The 22,663-nt window shown below is 43.6% G+C and overlaps 1 protein-coding gene across 1 annotated transcript in view; it reads right to left on the bottom strand.

Moving 5' to 3' along the window:
- Positions 1-4,802: 4,802 nt before the first annotated feature.
- Positions 4,803-22,663, bottom strand: part of LOC115585039 (metabotropic glutamate receptor 7-like) — a 75,181-nt gene continuing 57,320 nt past the window's right edge. Inside the window, exons 8-10 of the mRNA XM_030423066.1 lie at positions 18,534-19,469; positions 11,061-11,313; positions 4,803-5,954 (exon numbers count right to left, since the gene is read on the bottom strand). Coding sequence (XP_030278926.1) covers positions 5,905-5,954; positions 11,061-11,313; positions 18,534-19,469 — 1,239 coding nt within the window. The 3' untranslated portion in view covers positions 4,803-5,904. The remainder of the gene's footprint in view (positions 5,955-11,060; positions 11,314-18,533; positions 19,470-22,663) is intronic.

Raw genomic sequence — 22,663 nt, 5'->3', positions numbered from 1 at the left:
ATTTTCAGAAGCCCGACTTTTGGTGTGAGCGGCGTTCGAAAGCTCAGGTGCGGCGTGGCAAGACGCTTAATGTATGAGAGGTTATCAGGAAACATTTACATGACTGATCATTTGAGGGTGGAGGAGAAAGAAACGGCAGCTCCGAGGTCAGGTAAAAAAAAAAAAAAGCCCCTCTCACTGCTCCGTAATGACATGTCGTAGCAACCCTCCTCCCGACGTGCAGAGATCACAGCTGAATCAACATGTTGTGTTTTTTTGTTGTTGCTCTAGATTATACACAACGCAGCAAGTGGCGTGCAACCACACACCGTGTTCCTCTCTGTGCAGCATGTATGCATTAAGCTGGAAAACCCTTTGCCCTCTGACAACACACAACATCTCAAAATAACACAAGGGGTGTTTTTGCTCTGTATGTGGTGGCTGTGCACCATTTCTACCTTTTTTTTTATTTTTTATTTTTTCCAGGCATTTTGTCTGATCTGCCAGTTTCATGTTAGCACAGGATGTTTGTGCAGAGCTTTTGGTCTCTTGCATCATCCTGCGAGCTCCCTGCTGGCCCCCCGATGACCAGATGGGTCAGTGACTGTGTGGTCGCGGGCTTTGGCGGGGACCCCTTCTGTTATCTGTGTGGGTCCACTCATGGGATCAAAACCCCAGAGACCAGAACGATAGGAAGCCGGATCATAAGGTAGATGGGGCTGCAAGCTGAGCTGAGACGTACACACACACACACACACACACATATGCATTCAGCCCACACACACACACATAAACCCCCACCACCACCACCACACTGGTACATTGAGGAATATGTGCATTTCACACCCCTGATCTGTCAGAGGACGTAATGTTCTTTTTTCTTTCTTTTTTTTTTTTTTTTTTTACTGATTAGCGGAGGAATGAATAAAAGGAAAGTGTGATTTTATTTAATAAGCCAGGAGCAGGACCGGATCTTTTATCACGTCTGACAAGCTGTTCAGGAGGGTTACATTACACGAAGTGAGATTTTTCTTGCCGTGTCATGTGGAAATTTAGTCAAGTCATCTTCAACTGTTATTGCAGTCCATTAACTCCATTGTGAAGATACATAATTGATGCAGCCTTTGGGTAGAGTTTAATCAAATGGAGAGTGCTCCACACTCCACCGCTGACTGAAAAATGAGACGCGCGATCCTCGGCGATGTAGTTTGCGTGGCGAGACTATAATTCACGCTCTGAATTGATTTATAATCATTCGACTGCACACTTTCCCCCTGCATGATGCCCAAAAGCAAAAAAAACAAAACAAAACAAAACCCATAGCTTTCTGGTTGAAAGGTGGATTCATGTAAAGGATTTATGTGGCTGTATTATGATCAAAAAGAAAGGCTGAACAAAAAGCAGAACACCAAAACAGCTGTTTTTTTGTTTTTTTTACTAATCTACTCCCAAACAGGCCAACGAGTGTGGTACATCATTTATTTACTGTACCTTTTTTGGGTTTTCATCTTTGATTTGATGTGGATTTCTGTCACTCACCCTCAACTATCCATTTACATTCCTGTTTTTTTTTCTTTCTTCTTTTTAGGCATTTACTTTTTTCATTTTGGAAAAAACAGTAATCTGCGTGGGATATGGAAACGCATTGTTTACGCCGTGCTCCTTGAAAAATCAAGGGCTTAAGCTCTCTAGTTAAATTTCACAGCCAGCCAGCCACTTATCTCTGTCAACTCCTGTTGGAGCCACAGATGATCTGCCGTGGTTTAAATGCTATTGGCTTCTGTGTCGTGCCTTGTACCTGAAGTGTGATTCAATGCTGAGGACGAGAATGCGACTGCTTTCTAAAAAGTGAAGTTGTGTCTTCCGTGCAGCCGAAGCATAACAAACGTGCGACATGTTTTCTTTTGCGAGATGTAACGCCAGCACACTTTTCTTTTTTTTCTCCATGAATGCATTTTTTTTGTTTTTTTTTTTCCTGACAGGGGGAAATTGGGGAGAAAGCAGCAGATTAACGCACCTACTCAGCTGCGAATTCTGAAGAGCATTCGTCTCACTCAGCCGTCTTAATAACAGCAGTCAATTAAAACCCATGAAGTCGAGATATGTAATTTTCAAATAATCATTAACTTGGGGGGGGGGGGGGGGAGATGGAATTAGAAGTTTGGAAAGTGGATAAGATGAGGAGAGGAGGGGAGGACAGAGAGAGGGGGAGAGAGACAGAGAGACAGAGAGAGAGAGAGAGAGGCTTCGCAGTCGTTACAGTGGAGGCTCCACGCCGCCGAATCCCCCAGCCAGAGATGAGTGAAGATAAAGGAGGTGACTGAGCTAATTGTGTACTGTCAGAATCCATATCTCTAACGACTGTCAAATGAGCAAATTTCAAAATGTATTCTCTCCACCCACCCAGCTCTCTAACCCCCCACCCCCACCCCCCAGGAGTAAAAATGGTGAGAGACGGGAGGGAGAGGGAGAGGGAGAGAGAGAGGAATAAATACCAGGAGACACTAATGTGATGAGAATGATGCCTGGTCTCTTCCGCTGATTAAAAATGCAATAACGCTGTGGCAAACACACACACACACACACACACATACATAGACACACTTATTGTGCGAGCCTAAGCAAGGCTAGGTCTGTGGACCCATAGATATCAAACAGCAGCCGGTGACCCCCCCAACCCCCCCAGACTAATTTGTTTCACTCAGAAAAATGAGGCACTGTATCTTTTTTTCCTGGATCGCTGGTAGTAAAACAAACATCTCAGCTCGCAGAGTCTGTTTCATAAAATTTTACTCATGAGCTTCCTTTAGATGATAATTAGTGCCTACAGTATTAGTAGATGTGGATGTTATGATTCATGTCTAACCAGTGGCTATTTTACTGTAACACTAATTATGAGTCCTAGTGTCAGTGCGCGCTGGTAACAGTAAGCCGGCCTGGTTTTTCTGGAGAGCGGGAGCGAACACAAAGGAGAAGAGGAAGGATGCTGGTAAACACAAAGCATCATAAGAGGCTTTTGAGTGCAAGGTGCAGTGGGGAGGGAATAAGAATAGTGAAGAGTGTCTTTATCCAGCCGGCGTTTATATCGGGCCTCAGTTGGTTACTGACGGGAAGCAGATACGGGCTTCACTCCGGCTGGAGTTGGATAATTGGACATTTATGGAGAGATAGGAGAGCCCAGGGCCCAGGAGCCATGAAACAGAGCTAATCTAGACTCAGCATCAGTAAATTGTCTGTGAAAGAGCGCATCAGGAGTTCTGACAAGATAAGGAAGGCTTTCTTCAAAGGCGAAGCCGGACCAAAGTGACAACGAAAACTCTGGTAGAAGAAAAAAAGCTTTTTTTGGGAGGGGTGCTGGGACTTGTGCATGTCACAAAGTGGAAATGTATATGACATGCAGCAGCTGTGTCACCACGTCACCCAAACTGGGTCATGGAGACTTGTGATTCTTCAGTCTTCGGGACAGTTTTGACAACCTTGGCCAGCCCCGCCGCCGTGTTCATTTTCTAAAGAGTCTATAAATTCTATTTATCAGCTTGAAATGTTCCACGCGTAAGAGCCTGCGACTGGAAGAGAGAGAGAGAGAGAGAGTTTGCAACATTTAAGTCCTGGTGGAGTGCGGCGTGCTTTCAGTCCACCATGATTAGTTTCCTCCCTTTGATGTTCTCCCGGTTTGATTCTCACAGGAAACTGCTGCCTACAGAACAGGTGCACACTGAGCAGGTGGGCTCTTACGTAGGAACCCCGAGAGTTTGAAGCTGCGGCAAACCATCCCTCACAGCATCCGAGGCAGGTAGAAACACCGCTTCCGAACACGACACGTTTTCCTTTTTTATTTTTTTCCAGCATCTGATGCATATGAAAGAGCTTGTCCGGATCCAGAATTTGCCGCTTTAATAAATCTTCGCTCTCTTTTGCTGAGCTGCGTATCTAAACTCTGTGCAGCCCCCTACTGATCACTTGCACACAGACACTGACACACGCAATTAATTTGGTGGGGGAGAGGCTAGTCTTAATTGGGCATAAGTGGGATTTTTCTTGGCCGTGCGCAACAGAAAATGACAGACTGTGCGTATGAGAAGTAAAGACCATCTGGTCCCACAGGAGCTGAGTGAGATGCCAGACGAACAGAAAGAGAAACAACAGAAAAACCTGTGTGGGTAAGTTATCTCATCCCCTCTTTTTCCCTCCCTCTCTCTTTGCCTCACACACACACACTCACACACACACAGGCCAGAAAAAAGAGGAATCAGCATCTCTTGGTCATATATCATTTGCCCATGTAACAGCCTAGAGGGAGATGCTTATCGCACGAAGGAACAGAAGTCACTCATGCGTGGCCTATTTATGTTTTTATATAATAATCAATATTGAAAATAGTAACATTATGCTTGCAGGCAGGCGCCGGGAATAAAGAGCGGTTAGCTCGTAAAGGCCCGGTCATCAGCAGGACAAATTGATCTGACATGTTAGATTATTCATGTAGGGGGATCGGTGGGGGAGACTTGGAAGGAGCAGCGGGCGAGAGAGAAACAACGGATGAGACAGAGAGGGCACAAAGGGCGAGTTAAGGAGTCAGCCAGTGGACATCCTCCCCTCTCGCCAGGGTCTCATCTCCTCTGCATGACAGCGCTGCTCAGCGAGCTCGCTAATGTGCCCTGTCACGGGGGGGCGAGACAGTAAACGAGCACATGACATTTCCATCAGTTTACAGAAAAACCCCCAAAACAACAACGACGCGGTGATTAATTGTACTTATTCTGCACTCGCGCTACGAAAGACAAACACACACACACTCACAAACACTGCACAGAAAGAACTTGTGATCTGCTGCCTGGTTTAATTGTAGAAAAGATAACAAAATGATTTTTATTACATGTTCATAATTTGACAGACATCACAACATACTTGCATGATTTGCTCTGATATTAATGCTTCCTACACCATAAGTAGGCAATATAGACCCATTACGAAAACTATATAAAACAAACATGCTTGCGGGAACAGCGGGTGGGGGTCAAGTCAACAACAGATTAAAGCCATATTCTGTCATTCAATGAAGTTCAGTTCTGGTAAAGAAAAACAAACTGCAGAAGGATGCTGAAGCTCATTATCATTTTTCAGAATTTATTTCTCTTTTTTTTTTGTTTGTTTGTTTACATCAAATAGAACAGACATACATTGGCACATGCAAAGTGAACACTTTGTGGTGCTTTTCATTACCATCCAAACCCCAAATCAACAAAGACTGGATATCTATTTTTTTTTTTTTTTTTGTACTCCAAACATGAAAATACTCTCAAATATTTACAAAAAAAATATACTTACAATGCCCATCACTCTAACATAGTAATCATCTGGGACTGATTCGAGTCGGTAAAACAAAAATACTGTGTGTGGCAGAGCTTGCTGTTCAAGGTAATTAAATCAACTGCAAGAGAAAAAGAGGCACAGAAGAAAAAAAATCACTTAAAAACAATACAAAACAGAAAATCAGATAATGGGAACCCCAAGAGAATATGGCTTTAATGACATTTCAAAAGAAAAAATCTTGAAAGCAGATCCACCGTCCCTTTTTTTTTTTTTTTTTGTGTTTGCGGTCGTCCTTGTTCACAGTGACCCCTTTTTAGCAGGCAAGTCGTTCTCTGTTTGGAGAGAAAGGGGGGCCACAACACAAGTTTTGAAAACCTACAGTTCGGTCTGTGAGGCCGACCCAGCCACACTGACCTACAGCTGTGCTAGTCTCTGTCAGGATTCATGTATCATGTCTGGATGAAGGTCGGATGCAATCCACAGTCCTGGAGTGCATAGGTACTGCAGGTGGTGCTGGGATGCCTGTGCTCGCTCGCCTGTCTCTCTCTGTGCCACTCGAGCTTCCCGTTTCAATCACAGATAAAGGACAAGCCACACTCATTTTCAAGCAGATCAGATCCTGAGGTTGTTGTAACTCACGTATGTTTTCTTGGTCGCCTGGCCTGAGAACAGAGCAGAAGAAAGGCGAGATTAAGATTTACTTTGAGGATTACTCAAACAAAACAAAAGAAGGAGGAATCTCGCACAGGAAAATAAAAATCATCCGCTTTTTAAAAATTCATCCTACTGTGCCGTGCATTCTTATCACCAGCTGTGTGCAATCAGTAGCAATATTTTCTGGCGTAGCTTATCATTTCGACTCACTATCCCCCCCCCCCGTGTAAAGCCTTAGTTTCTATTTTCAGATGTTAACTAGAAACACACACACAAAAAAAAAACACAAACACCACACAAGTGAGCACCGAACAAATGCTAGGGCATGCAATGTGATCCCAGTCTGGATTGCCATGGAAACGTATCAGAATGTGGCTGAGTGCCTGGGCGCCGTGTGTGTGTGTGTGTGTGTGTGTGTGTGTGTGTGTGTCCTTGTGTAATATCTGCCGTTATGAGAACCAATTTGAGTTTCAAATCCACAGAGTGACGGCGTCTTTTTGTGAGCGGAGGTCATCCTGGCTCGCCGTGACTTTTAGTTAAAAAAAAAAAAAAGGCTGTTTTTTGTGTCTGGAGATAAAATGAGTCTTTGGTTAAGGTTGATTTTAGCAGAGTAATTAAGTTGAGAGTGCAACATAAAGTGTGATGTGCAGACAGCAGGAGTCTGATGGTACACAAAAGCAACACAAAATAAATCCCTAATGCATTACGGTTAGGTTTCTTTTTTTAAGTGTTTTAGTTTGTTCCGCCTGGTGCTCACCTACATCCAGCTGAGATAGTTGGTACATCCTGTGATGCATTAAGCAGTTAAGCGTGAACTCACTCTCGCATGGGTCATATTTTTTATGAAGGGCTGATGAAAAACAAACGTAAAAAATGTGAATTAAATGCCAGCTGCTTTGGTATTGTCTGGCCCTGACTGTTTTTCACATTTAGAGGCTGCTTAAAAACACAGCGGGGATATAAGTTGTTCGCGTCAACCCCGGTGATTGACTCGTGTGGGGGAAACTTCTAATAGTCATGTTCAACGTGCCACGTGTAACACCATTATTATCTCTTAGCCCACTTAGCCTATGCTTCTAAAGCCTTGAAAGTGCCGCCGATACATCAATTATTATAATATTTTGTTGCTTTCGCTCATTCTGCCGAGAACCGGAAGTATCAGCTGTAATTGTTTCCTCAGCGATCCAGTAGATATTAGATATTGACTGTCATAAGCAATATTATACACACACATATATTTTGATTGATTGATTGATTGATTTCTGGATCAAAAAGACATAAAACAGTAATCCAAAAGGATGACATGCAAAAGTGTACAACTTATTTATACATCATTCTCTGTGATTGGCTTGTTAGATCCTGGCTGATTAGCTGATTGGTTGTTTGAGTAAGACCTCACAGGGACTCAGAAAGCCGTCAAGCAGAATTTATTCAATTTAAACAGGAGCTCTTACATGAAATTCATTTTTTATTTAAACTAAATAAATAATTAATGACTCTTGCCTCCTGCAGCTTCAACATTAGTCTCACGTTTATGGTGCTTTCAGGGCAGGTGTTTGCCGCTGTGGTGGTAAAGACGGGGATGTGTGCGTCTGCAGGTGCGTCGTCCTCTTTGTACGGCGGAGAAAGTCGATGCGTGCTTTTCTTCATCTCAGACATTGCTATAAATTCTCACCCTACTGCTTTAATGTTGCTATGGCGACCAACTCCCATGGGCTACGTAATTAAAGTCGGACCATCTCTTTACAGCTGCATTTTGTAGTCTCGGCCGATGAATAAAACATTAGTAAATGTACAACAGATTCTGCCTGTTAACCGTAAATAGTCTTCAGGAAGCTCTGTCTGTTTTTTGAGGCAGGATGCTGTGTGTGTGTGTGTGTTTCTGACTAAGCCTAGTTTTGAGCACACAATTCATTAAAGACGAGTGAACTGGGGACATCTTCCCCAATCGGGGACAAAAAACTGTGCCTCGGATTGGATAAAGCAGATTTTTGGGTCGGTGGTTGTGTTAAGGGGTTACGCAATTAGTTGTTCTGGTTAGGAGGTCTCAAGGGAAATGTCCCCACATAAACGTTTGTGTGGGTGTGTGTTTGTTTACTTGTGTGGGTTCCAGAGATCGACCTACGCTGTAATCTTAATTTGGAATGTAAACAGCCAATAATTAATCTCACCCCCTAACTTTTCTTATCTTTTCTTCCTTTTTTTTTTTTTAAGGTTGGAATGAAATCGATCTGGAAGGCATTGACTCGTCCACACATGCCTGTTCTGGTGAAAAGACAAAAAACTACTGTGACACAACAGGACAGTGAAGAACTTTTAGCATCTGTGATTTGCAATTCACATCCTCCTGTCTGTTAGGGGCCTAATCATAAAGACATTATACAATATCAATACCAATGCAAATCTGCAGAACTGTTAATAATCCTAATCCTATAAATCACTCCGAGCCATCTCATACAGAGCTGATGGGCCCTGAAAGGGAGGTATTTGGCGCTCTGACGGTTACAGGAATTGACGGACAGTCTCCGGGGATGGTCGAGGCACAGTTCAGGTTTCGGGGCGGTCATGCACATAAATTCGCCATTAATAAATGTCACTTCTCCTGCCGCTAAAAAAGAAGGGCAAGGGGAAGAGAGGGTGTGCGGTGGAGGGGAGACGTGGCGAGAAGACACTTGTGTAGGAGAGACAGAAGGTGAGAGACACACAAAGCAGATGACACGGTGCGTGTTTGGGAGGGCCTCCCGACGACCACGTGCCTACCTTGGGGACTTTTTGATGTGCTGCTGCGACAGATGTTAAGGTTTCACCCTCAATGCAGAGTATTTTGCTCATTGAGCCACACGTGTGACTGGCAAGGATACTGTAGGCTCCTCATCCCCCGATACACTTGCCTCGGCTCACTGACTTATACGTGCGTAGCTCACACGTTCAGTCACACACAGATACACACACTGAAAACGGCACGCACAGTTGCACATTCTCGGTGGCGCGCTCACACACACACATGCGCCAGCTCATTCGGCTCATGACAGATGAGTGTGACAACTGTTCGGGTGTTTGGAGAAATTCCCGGGAAAATCTGTCATTTCACAGGCGTAATTCAAAGAGGGGTTGAGGGGCTGGCGCACCTGTGGGTGCCATGATCGCTCTGTGTGATTAGCAGCATTGCGGGAGAGGAGGCCTTTGGAGCCTGTGATGTGTGATTTGCATGAGCTGTCAATCATCTCTGTCTTCGTACAGACAACTAGAGAGGAGCAAAGAGCTTCCATGGCAACACTGGTCTAAAGCCTCTAAAAACATTTATAGTGCTGGCGTTTTCTCACCCAAAACAAACACTGTATCACCTAACTATGGAAGTACGCAGGCTTCCCCACTCACATACTAATATCCAGCATCATCTTCACTAACAGGATCACGCTTACTGTTTCGGATGAAGGGTGGTATGAGTAACACGCAGCTACAGGGACAGATTATCTCCTACCCTTCCCGGCAACAAAGCCCTTCTTCTTCAAGTCTCCTCACAGAGCAAGTCCCCGATCTTCTTTCATGCTCACCGCCGTGCTCTTAGGGTAAAGGTCTAACCATTTATCAGGAAACGAGATAACTGGGTCCATTCTATGGTACATTATACATACTTTATACCCACTGAGCCGTCCAATTAAACTGCTGGAATAGAACTTTATACTTCAAGAAAGGGAATATGAGAAAGATATGAGAGAGTACAAAAGCCATCATTCATGTTCTTGGGAAAATAATATTTGAAGCCAATTGAAAAGTCCACAGCAGATATATATATTATATGCACATCTGTACATCTTAACTCCTGGTTCTTTGTGGTCGGATTAAAACCTTGATATCTATACGTACAAGCCGTATCACTTCATTGTAGACCAAATGGAAAATCACTGTGCAAAATCTGAATGTTTTACTTACTTGGTGACAAATCCATTTAAGGTAACAAAGAGTCGTTTTGAGCCAAAATACTCAAAGTTAATACATTCAACAACCTAAAATTACCTCCAGCAGGCTGACATAAATATTAAGTTGATTTTAATCGAACCTTTAAACTCGAGATTTTATTTCAACGTGAGCTCTAGTGCTGTCTCTGCCTCTTCGGGTAGCCCACCAAGTGCTGGCACACTTTACAAAAACAACACTCCTCCGTCCACATAAACGTCATCTTTGAATTCATTCGCCCGATCTTTGCAGTTATCCATGTTGACAAATAGCCCCTCCCTTAGTCCCTCAGTAGTAAATCGAATTTTTGACATATTGTCACGCTGCACCGCTAACTTTGATTTTAACGCTAACTGAAAAACAAAGCGCGACTGTCTCTCACAAAGCACAATGGGGGAGGAGATGTATTAATGTTGTTAGTTTTACCAGCAGCGTCTCTATCACAAATCATTGAAAACATATGCAGAGGCGTTGTAAGAATTCTGTGGGCGCAGATTCTGTGTGGGCCAGGTTTGTTGCTAACTACAGACCGATCACAATGTTTGTTTACAATAACTTCCGGGAAGAAACCCCCCGCATCAGGCATTAGCTGACATACAATTCAACTGGCTTTCTTTACAATGTTATTTCAAAATGTATACTAAAAATCACCTAAAGCGGATGTTTGATGCTTTAATATATTGTTTATAACAACACTTTCACTAACACATACTAACATTGGAGACTGTCAGGCCACAGATTAAAGATAATGACAACGTGATTTTACCCCAAACTAGCAGTCTGAGATGTCACTGTTGTGTAGATATCAAAGACGCTAGCAAAGCAACACAGTCCATTAAATATGCAGAAACCTCAGATAGGTCGGACCAACTTGGTTGACTTTATAGTTTTACACGTTACAGTTCTGGCTGAAAATGACAACAGAAATAAGCAAGTCTGCTGTTTCATGTATCTCCACAGTGAAAATCAACAAGTGACTGTCGTTGTTAGCGCAGCATCCAGGCGATTCAGTCTACTGCATTGTGGGCGTTAAACTAGTGGATCACATACTCAGAATGAGCATGAAATGTGGTCCGATGTAAACTTAAACGAGCTGGGTTCTTGGTGTATACGTATGTGGCTCCGAGGCTTTGTGACTCTCTCGCTACGTTACTTACTCATGGGGTCAGCAGCGGGGTTCTCGCACAGCTCAGTCTTGGCCTCTCCGTTGGGCCTCTCATTGGGCTTCTGGGACAGACGCGATGACATTGTGGCAGCTGTGACAACCGCCTTGAAGCTACGCTTCCTCTTCTGTACGTTGAGCTCAGGGTGGAAGATAATGATGTACACCTTGGGCATGTAGAGCATGCCCAGTGCTACTGAGGCACTGAGGTTCATGGAGATGGTCAGGGTTGTTGTCTGAATGTACAGCTGAAAGGAAGCACAGACAGGTGAAAAGTGATTTTAATGCAGACTGAAAAATGTAAATGGACAATTGCTATGTACTTTGATTTGACAGCTTTATGAGGCAGTTATATCAGGAGCAGCATTTAAACCCTTATCGAGAAAAATGAGAGACAAGACAGCTATGATGGCTAAACATCTGTAGCCAATTACAGAACAGTCACACTGTTGTGCACAGTGATGAGGCAAAACCTTATAATATCCATCGCCCGATAACAAAATATGAGCGCAGAGCGAAAAAAGTTCATTGGCTGTGTGGTCCTCCTGGAGTGTAGAATGTAGACGTGTTCTGATCTGCATTATTAGATGATATATTTGTTATATTTGTAGTAATATAATCCAAAAACCTCCTGACAATAACATCTATTTTTCAATAATCTAACATTGTTATCAGATATGTAGGTGGCTCACATATTTGCTATGTGTAGCTGTGGGAAAAGGAGCAGCCATGCGCACAGTAACATAATCCAGCAGCATTTATTAAAGCCTGACCTACAGCTACCCAGTCAAGTCAAAGACAGTTCAAGCGTATTAATGACAATTGCAGACGCATCACCATGACTTTATCAAAATGTCCTCATATGGCCTCCTTTCTACTTCCACCCGGACCCTTGACTAGATTGATGGACCGCGCTGTCGGGCTGAGGCTTCTGTCCGTGACACGCCGCCGTCACCTCTCCTTCCCTTTCACATCAGATGTTTTATCTCACCGCTCAAGCATTCATCAGACCAATCTACAGCCTCTGAGCTACCTCTTCCTTCACTAACAATTTGTGTAGCCGGCTGCATTTTAATGTAAATTTCTCTTCGAGTACAATAAACTCTTCTCCGAGGACTAAGAAGACTGCAGTATACAGCAGGTTTGTTTTCCTGCAGCTCTGCACGCAGTGGAGTGCTGCCTGTGAAAGGCTCTCGGGGTGTCAAGTGGTAAGATCATTCAGAAGATTGCCATTCATGTGAGCCCTACACAGGTAATGTCTCTCAAATGCTCCGTCCGCGACACTCCTTTTCAGGGGGTTACATAACACCTTTCACATTGTCAGGCTGTAATGGCGGGCTTACATAACACAAATTTTATATAGTGACTCAATTTAAAAGGCAGTGATTTCACTCAGAGGTGATGAAGTTAGTTATTCTGACACGCAAGAGTCTCTTGTTTCATTTAAGGGTCTTGGAGGAGAAAGAATCACTCCAAGAGAGGTTTCAAGAGTGGTTCATCGAAGCCTCCTCGCTAATCTTCCGCACTCGAAAGCATCAGATGTCACTTGCACAGCCTTCCCTTCCAGTCAGCCGCTGGTGATGCGGATGGTGGAGAGGAAACGATTGTAAACACATTAGCCACCACAGTGTATCCGCAGAGCAGTGAAATGCTCACTGATTCAGTGAGAGGAGGAAATGTCACCATTTGCATACAGTTTTTCTTGGTAAATAGCACGACTAATGGTAATTTCTTTCATACAAGATTCCTCATTTACATGCCAGCCATGCCTTTTGTCTTCCAATCTCCGCCAATAATTCAGACGCCTGATATCATCAACATGCCAATACACTCAACTGCCTGTTTCTCCCCTCCCGCTCCTCTGTAGAGCAGCATCAGAGGCAGTGATCTGGCTGGCGCACCATGCATTAATAATTATATGAATATCACAATGCTCCTTGTGCACTTTGTGTCGCTCGGGGTGAGAGGAAGTGTTTGCGCTTCCTCCCGCGCTCGAGCTGCGAATTAGCCTGTTTATGATTGGATATCGGTGCGACCGTTCAAAGCATTTTGCGAGGGGTGCGCATAGCGTCAGATATAATCACCAGAGAGTCTCAGCCCGCCGCTGTGTGTTTCCATGTTTGGTAGTTGTTAACCTGTCTGGTATCCATAGCAACACAACAGAGTTTGGTGCGAGCAGCTAAACACGGCTTGGAATAAGCTTTTAATGAGATTCTGATACCAGAGACGCTGCAATGCTGACCCTATCAGAACTGATTTATTGACCATGCAGGGGAGTTGGTTCGGGTGCAGGAGCACAAATAAGCATTAGGTGCTTACTCATACTCATCACACACGAGCAAAAACGCACACACACACGAGAAAATACAACAACATGGAGATGTGAGCATTCAGCTACACATGCATGCGCTCACACACACACACACACACACGAAACCAAATCCTTTTTCTTACTGCCTCTAATCAGCGAGACAGCGTTTTTAAAATTTTTTACTGTCTCTCTATGAGCTTGACCCAAATTCGTAGCCCCTCTCACCCACCACTCGAATGTTTAGCTTGTCACAGAACATTCATAATTAATTCCTGTTGCTTTAACATAAATAAATACATGAAGTCATTTTCCCAACTGCGTGGCAACTCTCTATTTATAGCCGCGGTAATGATTTATTAACGTTCTCATCAGGAATCAAACACTCGCATTTGAATTTTACATCTCATTGACAAGCCAAATGCCAACATCCAGCCACAACAAACGACATGTCTTCCATTTAGACAGAAAGCTGTTGAGAGTAATTCTGATAATTATACCCACCAGGGATATACTTACTGCAAAGGCAATTTAGTTGGGTATGGCTGAGCACCATAAATGCACACAGCCGTAAGGACTTGATTCACTAACTGACAATTGGGATGCTCTCTGCCCCGTTAGAGCATGCCTTCAATAATGGATCCAGGGGATTTGCAGTCTGTTCTCGACTACCTGGATGTCTCTCGTTGTTTTGGGTGGCCTACTTTCTAGCCCGGCTCACATCATGAATAACAGCCTGGCTTTGTGCTGCAAAGCCCAATTCCATATTGGAGACTCTGCTCTCTGTGTGGATGGTCTTCCCTTCGTTTTGGCTCTGCACAGGGGGCCCCCCATTACCACGCTTCACGGCTGATAGATAAAGAGGTTGTGACACATACAATAAAACCAGCTCTGCATGTGTAAGAGCAGGTTATTCATAGTCTGAAAAAATCTGAGGATGTCACTTTAGAAGTTTGTTGACATTTATGTTTATATCTTTGCTGCTGTCTCAAAATTGGAAACCAGCATTGACCAGGAAGATATTAGAAGATACTATTATTGACAAAATACCCTTCTCTGACTGACTTTATGCTGTTGCAGAAACCACTGTCTTTACTAGGGTTGACCTGGTATATTTCATGGTACGATAACTGTCTTAGAAAATATAAAAATTTCATGGCATCACGTACTGAACTATTATCAATATTATATAAATATCAGTAGCAATGGCCCCTAAAGGAATGAGAAGAGAAGGGTTATTTATAAATGATAAATTCACAAAATATTATGTCCAAACGTGGAACTTGATATCAATGTCAAATATATATTGTTTGTTAACAACAATACAGAATAGATTCAATACCTTCATGGTGTACCTTACATCCGGTGTATCACTGCAACACTTATCCTAACAACCTTAGTTTTTTGCAACAAGGAAAATGCAGCTTTACATTTGTGAAAATTCTGTCAGAATCAACAACATACGCAGTAATAAATCTAATTTGATTCCATTATCTTTATATGGTGAGATCATTGCGATAAATGGCAAGATGACAGCACTTGTCTATCAATGCAATTCTCTAGATGGAGAAAAAATTAAAGATTTTTATCGCGGATAGCAAATAAAAAACACAATTTCCATCATCAATATACTGGTAAATTGGGAAAATCCTTAATATCCTTTAAAAAAAAAAGGTGAATTAGTCAACAGCTCCAATTTGCACTCCGATCTCCGTGACCACCATTTGGTTCTGTTCGCCAAATGGTTTGTTTGATTTTCTCGTAAAAAGATGTTGACTAAAAAAGTCTTACTTGTGATGGAATGAAAAACTATTTTGTAAAGGAATAACAGTATGTTTTAGTGCCATCTGAAAAAATACTGTGAAACGCAATTATTCATACCCGGAGTTGTCGTGAGATGAAATTTTACACCGTCCCATGCCTTCACAATTCTGAAGCCACTTAATTGTCTTGAAGGATCTCGATGTAATGACAGCGGGTAAAATCTATCTTGTATTTCAAATTATAGCCGAGCTACAGTAACCAAGAGATGTGTTCATATTGTGACAGTATTTCCTGAGACTGGGTGACATTACAGAAATAGATTTCCTCCCCTCCTACAGGGAACCTGAAGAAGAAGATTTCATGTTCTCCGTGGAGAGGCGTGACACAGCCCACTGCAGCGGGTTACCAACATCATTACAGTGTGTGCAACACTGAACAATACATGCAGAATGTGGCATGTTTTGTCAAACGATGTGGTTGGATTGGGCTGATATGATAATTTCACGCAGCTGAGTCAAATTAACTGCTATTCTAATTTGCATACAGTTTTGTGGGACAGACGAGTGGCTTGTCTGTGTTTACTTAAAGTCTGCACTGTAACTGGCATATTGGTAAATAGTATAAGATTTAAGCTATTTACTGGGTTATTCGTCCACACTCATTAAGAAGTGTATTTTCTGCTTTTTGTTACTCCGAGCTCGAATGATCAGAACAAGAATAAAACATCATCATAGTTTCTACTTTGTGTCTGTGAGTGTTGTAAAACAGCGACGTTAGACTCCCTCAGGCTCAGGTGATCATACCCTCTTCATCCTGAGGGATATTCAACAACTATCTTCAAAATAAAAACTCCAGTCTTCCCTTTCTTTCCACTGCTTGTGACCAGTTTTAGCCTTTTGCCTCCAGTCTGCCTCTGGTGCGATCTGTTCAAGGTTTCAAGGATAAAACAAGTGATAGGCGGGGGAATTTCACACCGAATTTTCAGAAGACTGCACATCTCCGAAATAAGTGTCAAGTCCAACTCACATCAACTATTGTTTTTTTTAACAGAGTGACAGGAGGATTAGAGGCTGCAATTTTCATTGTACCTGCTCAAGGCTGGAATATAAAAGTTCTTGTAAAGAAAAGTTAGAGGTAGTTAGTCACCACTAATGATACTTGGCAGGATGGTCTCTGTTTAAGAGAGCTTGTGGGTGCAGGAGACATCTTACAAGAGCCTAAGTGGTTTCCAGACGTGTATTGAGCAATGTAAGTTTTCATGACATGAAGTTCTCCTTTAAGCGTGACTCAGTCTTGTGGGTGTTCTGCTAGAAGGTCTCCGTGCCTCCAGGACATTTTTCCTGGTATCTTCATTATTTATTCAACATTTATTAACTGCGAAGAAAAGCTCAGTTGTGGTCAAAGATGCTGAAGAATAAGAGAGTCCTCGATTTCAGAGATGGCATCCTTTACATCTATCTGCTAGTTCCTTGTTTTTGTGACTTTATTAACACTGTTCTGCACATCTCTGAGTTGCCTGGCGGGCGTGGGGTCTGTTTCAAAAGTCTCCAGGCCGGAGGACAGCAGGATTTGAATGCTGGTGACTCTCACACTAATTAACTTCAGAGTGTCGAGCAGCTGAACGAGCACATGCAGGTGCACGGGAGGCTGTGTGATCTTTTGTTACTGTTTTTGCATGACTTCCCTTAACATGAGTTTGAATGGGAAAAAAAAACAGAAGGGTGGGGGTGGAGAGTCACAGGTGTGGAAAATAAGGGGGCATCGAAACAGCGTCGAGTTAAAGAAATTTCATTCAGTGCAGTTACAACTTCCGCTACAGTACCACACAGCGAAACAGCGTCGGGGTCAAAGAGCCACTTGAATTGTTTTGGATTATCGCCGGCAGCTGGCATCATATCATCTCAGTGTTTTCATAAATCTTTTGATATTGGACGACTTGGGGGTGAGGGAGATTATTCAAACCTGTGTGGGTGTTTCGCCACATCTGCACTTAGCTTCTGAGGTGCTTTTTAAAGTGTGGATACAGTGGGACTCATTACATTTAGCCCCAAACTGTTTATTCACATGCAGATCCATGCACATTATTGTTGTATTTTTGCATCCGAGTAGGGATCTTGTGAGCCAGTAAATACATCTTAGCGGAAACAGATGGGAAGGGATGTGTGTTTATACTGAAAACTTAAGTATAAGTAGGCTGAAACACTGGATATAATTGCCTCATCTCACCTTAACTAGAGTGCAGAAGCATGTTATCGAGACATGCAAAAGCACTTCTCACCAGCAGCGGCCAGGGAATAGGTCGTAATGCACCCACGGAGGCCATTACGCCAGGATGCTGTGGTTTGAACTTTTAGGTGAGCGTTAGTCAGGAGCTGGTGTGATGAAAGAGTTAACTGCATAAAGGGGAAAGATAAACACATTACTGCCTCGCTAGTCGCCGCGAGTAGCATAATGAACTCCTAATCACTGCTGAGGGTGTAATTCATCTATGAAATCAGCAGCAAATTGAGATGGGGAAAATCAGTTTCTGATCCATCTCATGCCGTAGCTTAGCAGGAAGGATATTGAACGGCGTGCCTCTCAAAAGGTTAGGAGTAACACTTTCCTGTCAGCATCGATATTCTGTCAGTGGAAAACTTCCCCCTCCGCGCCGTCTTGTAACCGCGTCCTGGCCAGCAGCACGCGTGGCTCGTGAGCCCGACAGATGAATGCATCTGTATTCTGCCCGCCGCTGCCCAGATAAGCAATGACTAGCACATCAGGTCAAAATGTCAGATTCTCAATCAACTCCAGTAGCACCCAGTGTCAAATGCTTTGTTGAGTAGAGCGCAGCTGTCAAGAGATGGAATGTGTTGAATCAAACTTCTATTTACCCCCTATTTCTCTCCGCCTTCCTCCTTCTCTAGCTCCTCATCCTCATCTTCCTCCACCTCCTCAACACACTTGTCTCACTCTCCAGAATAAAGCACAATAGTATGTATTGAGCCCAAGGCAGGAAAGCTGAGATAATGGCTTCTGGAGCTGCTGGCACCTCCACCCGTATCACTCTTCAGGCATTCTGGTGCTTAACATCAACCCCTTCCTCTGCCTTTATGTGCCTATTTCTGTCTGTGGTGGTCCTAGTGTGGGTTTCCATGCACATTGAAGCCATGTGAATATAAAATCAAAAGAAAATGAACCCATAACTTATACAGTCTCGAAATGGGTGTGTGTGTGTGTGTGTGTGTGTGCTGCCTTTATGTACGGTTTGTGTTTGTACAAATGTGCATGTGCGCATGTGTTTGGACCAGATAAAAACACGGCCGAAGGAATGAAAGGGACATTTGTGAGAGGAGGGAGAGAGACAGACAAAGAAAGAAGGGTGGTGACGGAGAGAGAGAGAGAGGAATGACTCACCTTCTCTGCCGACTGGGCCGTGCCAAAGAAGATCGGGATGAAGGCCAGCCAGACTATGCAAGTGGTGTACATAGTGAAGCCAATGGGTTTGGCTTCATTGAAGTCTTCTGGTACATCCCGTGTCTTGATGGCGTAGATGGTGCAGGTCACCATCAACAGGATGCTGTAGCCCAGTGAGCAGATTATCTGCAGGTCTGTGATGTCACACTTCAGCACGCCACGGGCCAGCATGGGGTTGATCGTTTTCTGCTCATCGTAGTCGACGATGGTGTTTGGAGGGTCCACTGCGAACCACACCAGCACGCCCAGCAGCTGCACGCAGATCAGACTGGAAGTGATGGCGATCTGGGAGGTGGGGCTGATGAAGCGCGGGGCCGTGACCGTCTGCTTCCCCTGCTCGAAGATCCGATAGATGCGGTTGGTCTTGGTCAGCAGTGCAGCGTAGCTGATGCACATGCCCAGGCCCAGGAAGATCCTCCTGAAGGCACACACGGCTACGTCAGGCTTGGCGATCATGAGGAAGGTGATGATGTAACACAGGAAGATGCCAGTTAGCAGCACGTAGCTCAGCTCTCGGCCGGACGCCCGCACGATGGGCGTGTCGTTGTAGCGTACGAAGGTCGCCATTACGAAGATGGTGGCGATGATGCCAAGCATTGCCAAGAAGACAGGGATAATTGCCCACGGTGAGTGCCACTCCAGCTTGACTATGGGGATGGGCTGGCAGGCGGTCCTGTTGGGGTTGGGCCTCATGTTGTAGGCACACAGTCTACAGGAGGTCTCGTCGTACTGGTATTGGTAGCCATCACACAGCTCGCAGTGCCAGCAGCACGGCATGCCCTTTACCCTCTTCTTCCTCTCTCCTGTTTTGCAGGGCAGGCTGCACACAGAGATAGGCACCTCCTGCTCCCCATCTGGCCACTGAAGCTCCTCCAGCTGGGAAAGAGATGACACACAGCACAGGGAGAGAGGGTTAGCAAACGATAAGCAAGAGCTACCACTGAACATGAGAGATAATACATATGTTCCAATAAAACCCTATTAAACCAGCCACTAATTACTATATTAGTTTGTGATGAAGTTACATCCATAGCAAAAAACAAAGTGCAATGAAATCTTCAAAAAAAAAACCTGATTAACCTAACACACTAAAACAGCTTCCTTACCAATTTCTTACAGGGATTTTCTAATACTTGAAAGTAATTGAAATCACCATGGCAACAGAGCATACCTTTGTTCTGAGAAATAAAAATAAAGGAATGTGAAATGCAGAAGACATTATGTTTTAATACAAGAGCCAGTGAGGTATGAAATATGTGATGATAAGGAGGGAGAATGGGATTTGGGATTGCAAAGTGCCTCTTTTAGACTGTGCAGAGCTTTTTCTATTTATGATCTTGTCATCAGAATGAAAAGTGCAGTATACAGACACACTAAAGTAGTATTGAAAATTTCACTCCAAAGATGGCCCAGAGGTGTTCAATGATTTAAGCCCAAACTATAGTCTTAACATACAAGTCGGCTTTTAAAAGGCCATGAAGAAATGGAATATTTTAGGAATATAACATATTCTGTTAGGCCAGTCAAAAAGCTATGATAATGCTCTGGGCTGCTCTTTTCGATTTAATGTGAAAGTGTACTGATCCATGACTTTAAAGGGCTGCAGAAGATTAAAGATACTCCAACATGGTTTAGGCAGTTAGACAACAAATCAGCCGAGAAACCAAAATAAATCACTTGGAGTCCAACAAACAAAAAGAAACGAGAGAAAGCTACACAATCTATTGCTTTGATTATTAAACTGATTTTATCGTCTTATAAAACTGTGCGGGTGTGACAGATTTAAAGGTGCTTTGAGACAGTGAGTGTATAACAGCCTGCATTAAAGTCAAAATGGCATAGCGTAAAACTAAATTATATTGGAAATGAACAGGAATTCATTTTGGTGATACATTTTTAGTGTGCATTATGCCTTGATGTGGAGTTAATTAGTGACTCGAAGGCACCCTGTGGAGCTTGTGGCGTCTAGTAGCACCATGGAGTATTTTTTTTTGTTTTTTTTTTCTCTCGTGTGTCTGCTTTGTTTGTCTCATGCATGTTCACATGATGTTCACAAGGCTGCACATGCAACATGACACGACACACAGTCCTGGCAAGAGTTTCACACTGTAATATGCGTAGAAGCACAGCAAGGTGCCAGCAAAGCCAGGGAGGAAGAAGACTGCATGCTAGAAGTCACCAATACAAACAAAGCACAATTTAAAAAAACATCTTTGCAAATGAGAAGTGTGATTACGCGTTACACACATTTGTAGGGGGAATGTGGTTTGATGTTGGACATTAGCCATTACCACAGCAACCAGACTGCCGTTATAGCAAGATCGACATCATTAACATGGTTTAGCATGAATATTTGCAGGGATAGCGACAGAGTTCACTTTAACACAAGTTCTTCTTGGGTATTGAGGAGCTGTGGAGTTTATTCATGGGAAGACTCCATGTACATTTACTGCCACTGGACAACTTCGCAGCCAAACTTGAGGGCACAGCCACCATTACTGCCTTGTTCCCTACAGGAACCACTCTACTCGTATAAGCCATACGCTGGAGCCAATGGCTTTGCATTTTGGGAGACACTGCTTCTACGGCTTCTTAAGGTAGGAACACACCGGCCCAACCGTTGGACGTCTGAAGCGTTTGGAGAGGCTTGGACAAGGTCGGGAACACATATGTTTGGTGTGTTCAGCTGCGTCAGAAGCTTTCGGAGCCGTGCGGACGTTGTCGGATCCGACTGGGCATGCGAAGTCTGAGGAGGAGGGCCGTCGGACGTCTGAGCCATTGGATTCTCTGATTGGTTGTGTGCCAGCTGAATGGCCGTTCTGATTGGCGTTGTGCTGGCGAATCAGCGCGGTGTGTGGGAGGGGCGGAATACTGTGTGCGCTTTGTCTTTCTATGTACTCTGTTCCGTCATTCCCCGTTTTCATGTTTTGCAGTAGTGGCACGAGACTAGTTGTTATGTCCGTTCAGCACGAATTAATTCTTTTTCGTCTGGTAATGCCTCGCTGCATGTTTAGTATGCAGCTGTTTTTATCGGAAATAGTTAAGTTTCGTTTTGATCAAAGTAAAGAGAGTTGCGTGCACAAGCCTCTCGTTTACAACTCACAACACAAGCGCCACCCGCTTATTGCATCTCGCGCAAGCGCAGAACGTACACGCTACTGTGGAGTAGGCAGTACGTCGAAGCGGTGTTTTCAATGCAACTTTTCTGCCGAACGGGTCAGACAAGAGGCAACGGAGTGGTCGGAGAGTGGTCGGATAAGGCAGTTGGACGTCTGGGCGGTGTGTGGGGGCCTTTAAACTCTCTTGACGAAGGACTCGCAGATTCTGCTATAGTCAAAAGTCATTTGTCCCAATTTAGCAACAGCGTAACTTATTTTTACGTTTGAGCACATAGTTAAATAATGTGTCCAAAACATTTGGCGAACAGTGTGACTAACCAGCAATGTCAGGAATTACTCATAAGAATTTGAAATATAAAAATACCAAAGTACACTTGAGTTGGGCTTAAAACAGAACTTTGTTAACAATAAATTCCACAGGTTATTAATGGGATAGTTTGACATTATGGAATATCAGTGATTTGTTTTCTTGTGAAGAATTAGATGGTAAGAATGACACTAATTTAATGGTTCTCCATTAAATATTTAAAGCTAGAGTCATCAGCTGGTTAGCTTAGCTAAGCATCGAGACTAGCAGCAGGAGGAAACAGCTAGCTTGGCACCAAAAGCAAACAAATCCCCCTACCAAGGTGTCTCCGCATTACTCACTAATTAGTCTTTGTTGTCTGTTCGGAAACAGCCTGCTGGCTACCTAGTGACGTCACGGTGACTGCTAGGCTCAAGAAATAGTCTGACAGATAAAGCCCAAGTCAGTTATTGTAACAGGATGCTGTGGGTTAAACAAACAAGATATATTTGCTTATCAGTGAACTGTAGAGCAGCTGGTTGGCCTTTTTTTTTGTCGACTTGTTAAGCTATGCTATTTGTGTAACTTCATATTTAGCATTGAAAAAAAACGCAACTCAGTAATAAAGTAAATAAGCATTTTCCCTAAAATGCCAAATTATTCAA

The sequence above is a fragment of the Sparus aurata genome, chromosome 7, assembly GCF_900880675.1.
Source record: "Sparus aurata chromosome 7, fSpaAur1.1, whole genome shotgun sequence".
Taxonomy (NCBI): Eukaryota; Metazoa; Chordata; class Actinopteri; order Spariformes; family Sparidae; genus Sparus; species Sparus aurata.
The sequence above is the reverse complement of the archived record's forward strand: the minus strand, read 5'-3'. Positions and strand labels throughout refer to the sequence as shown.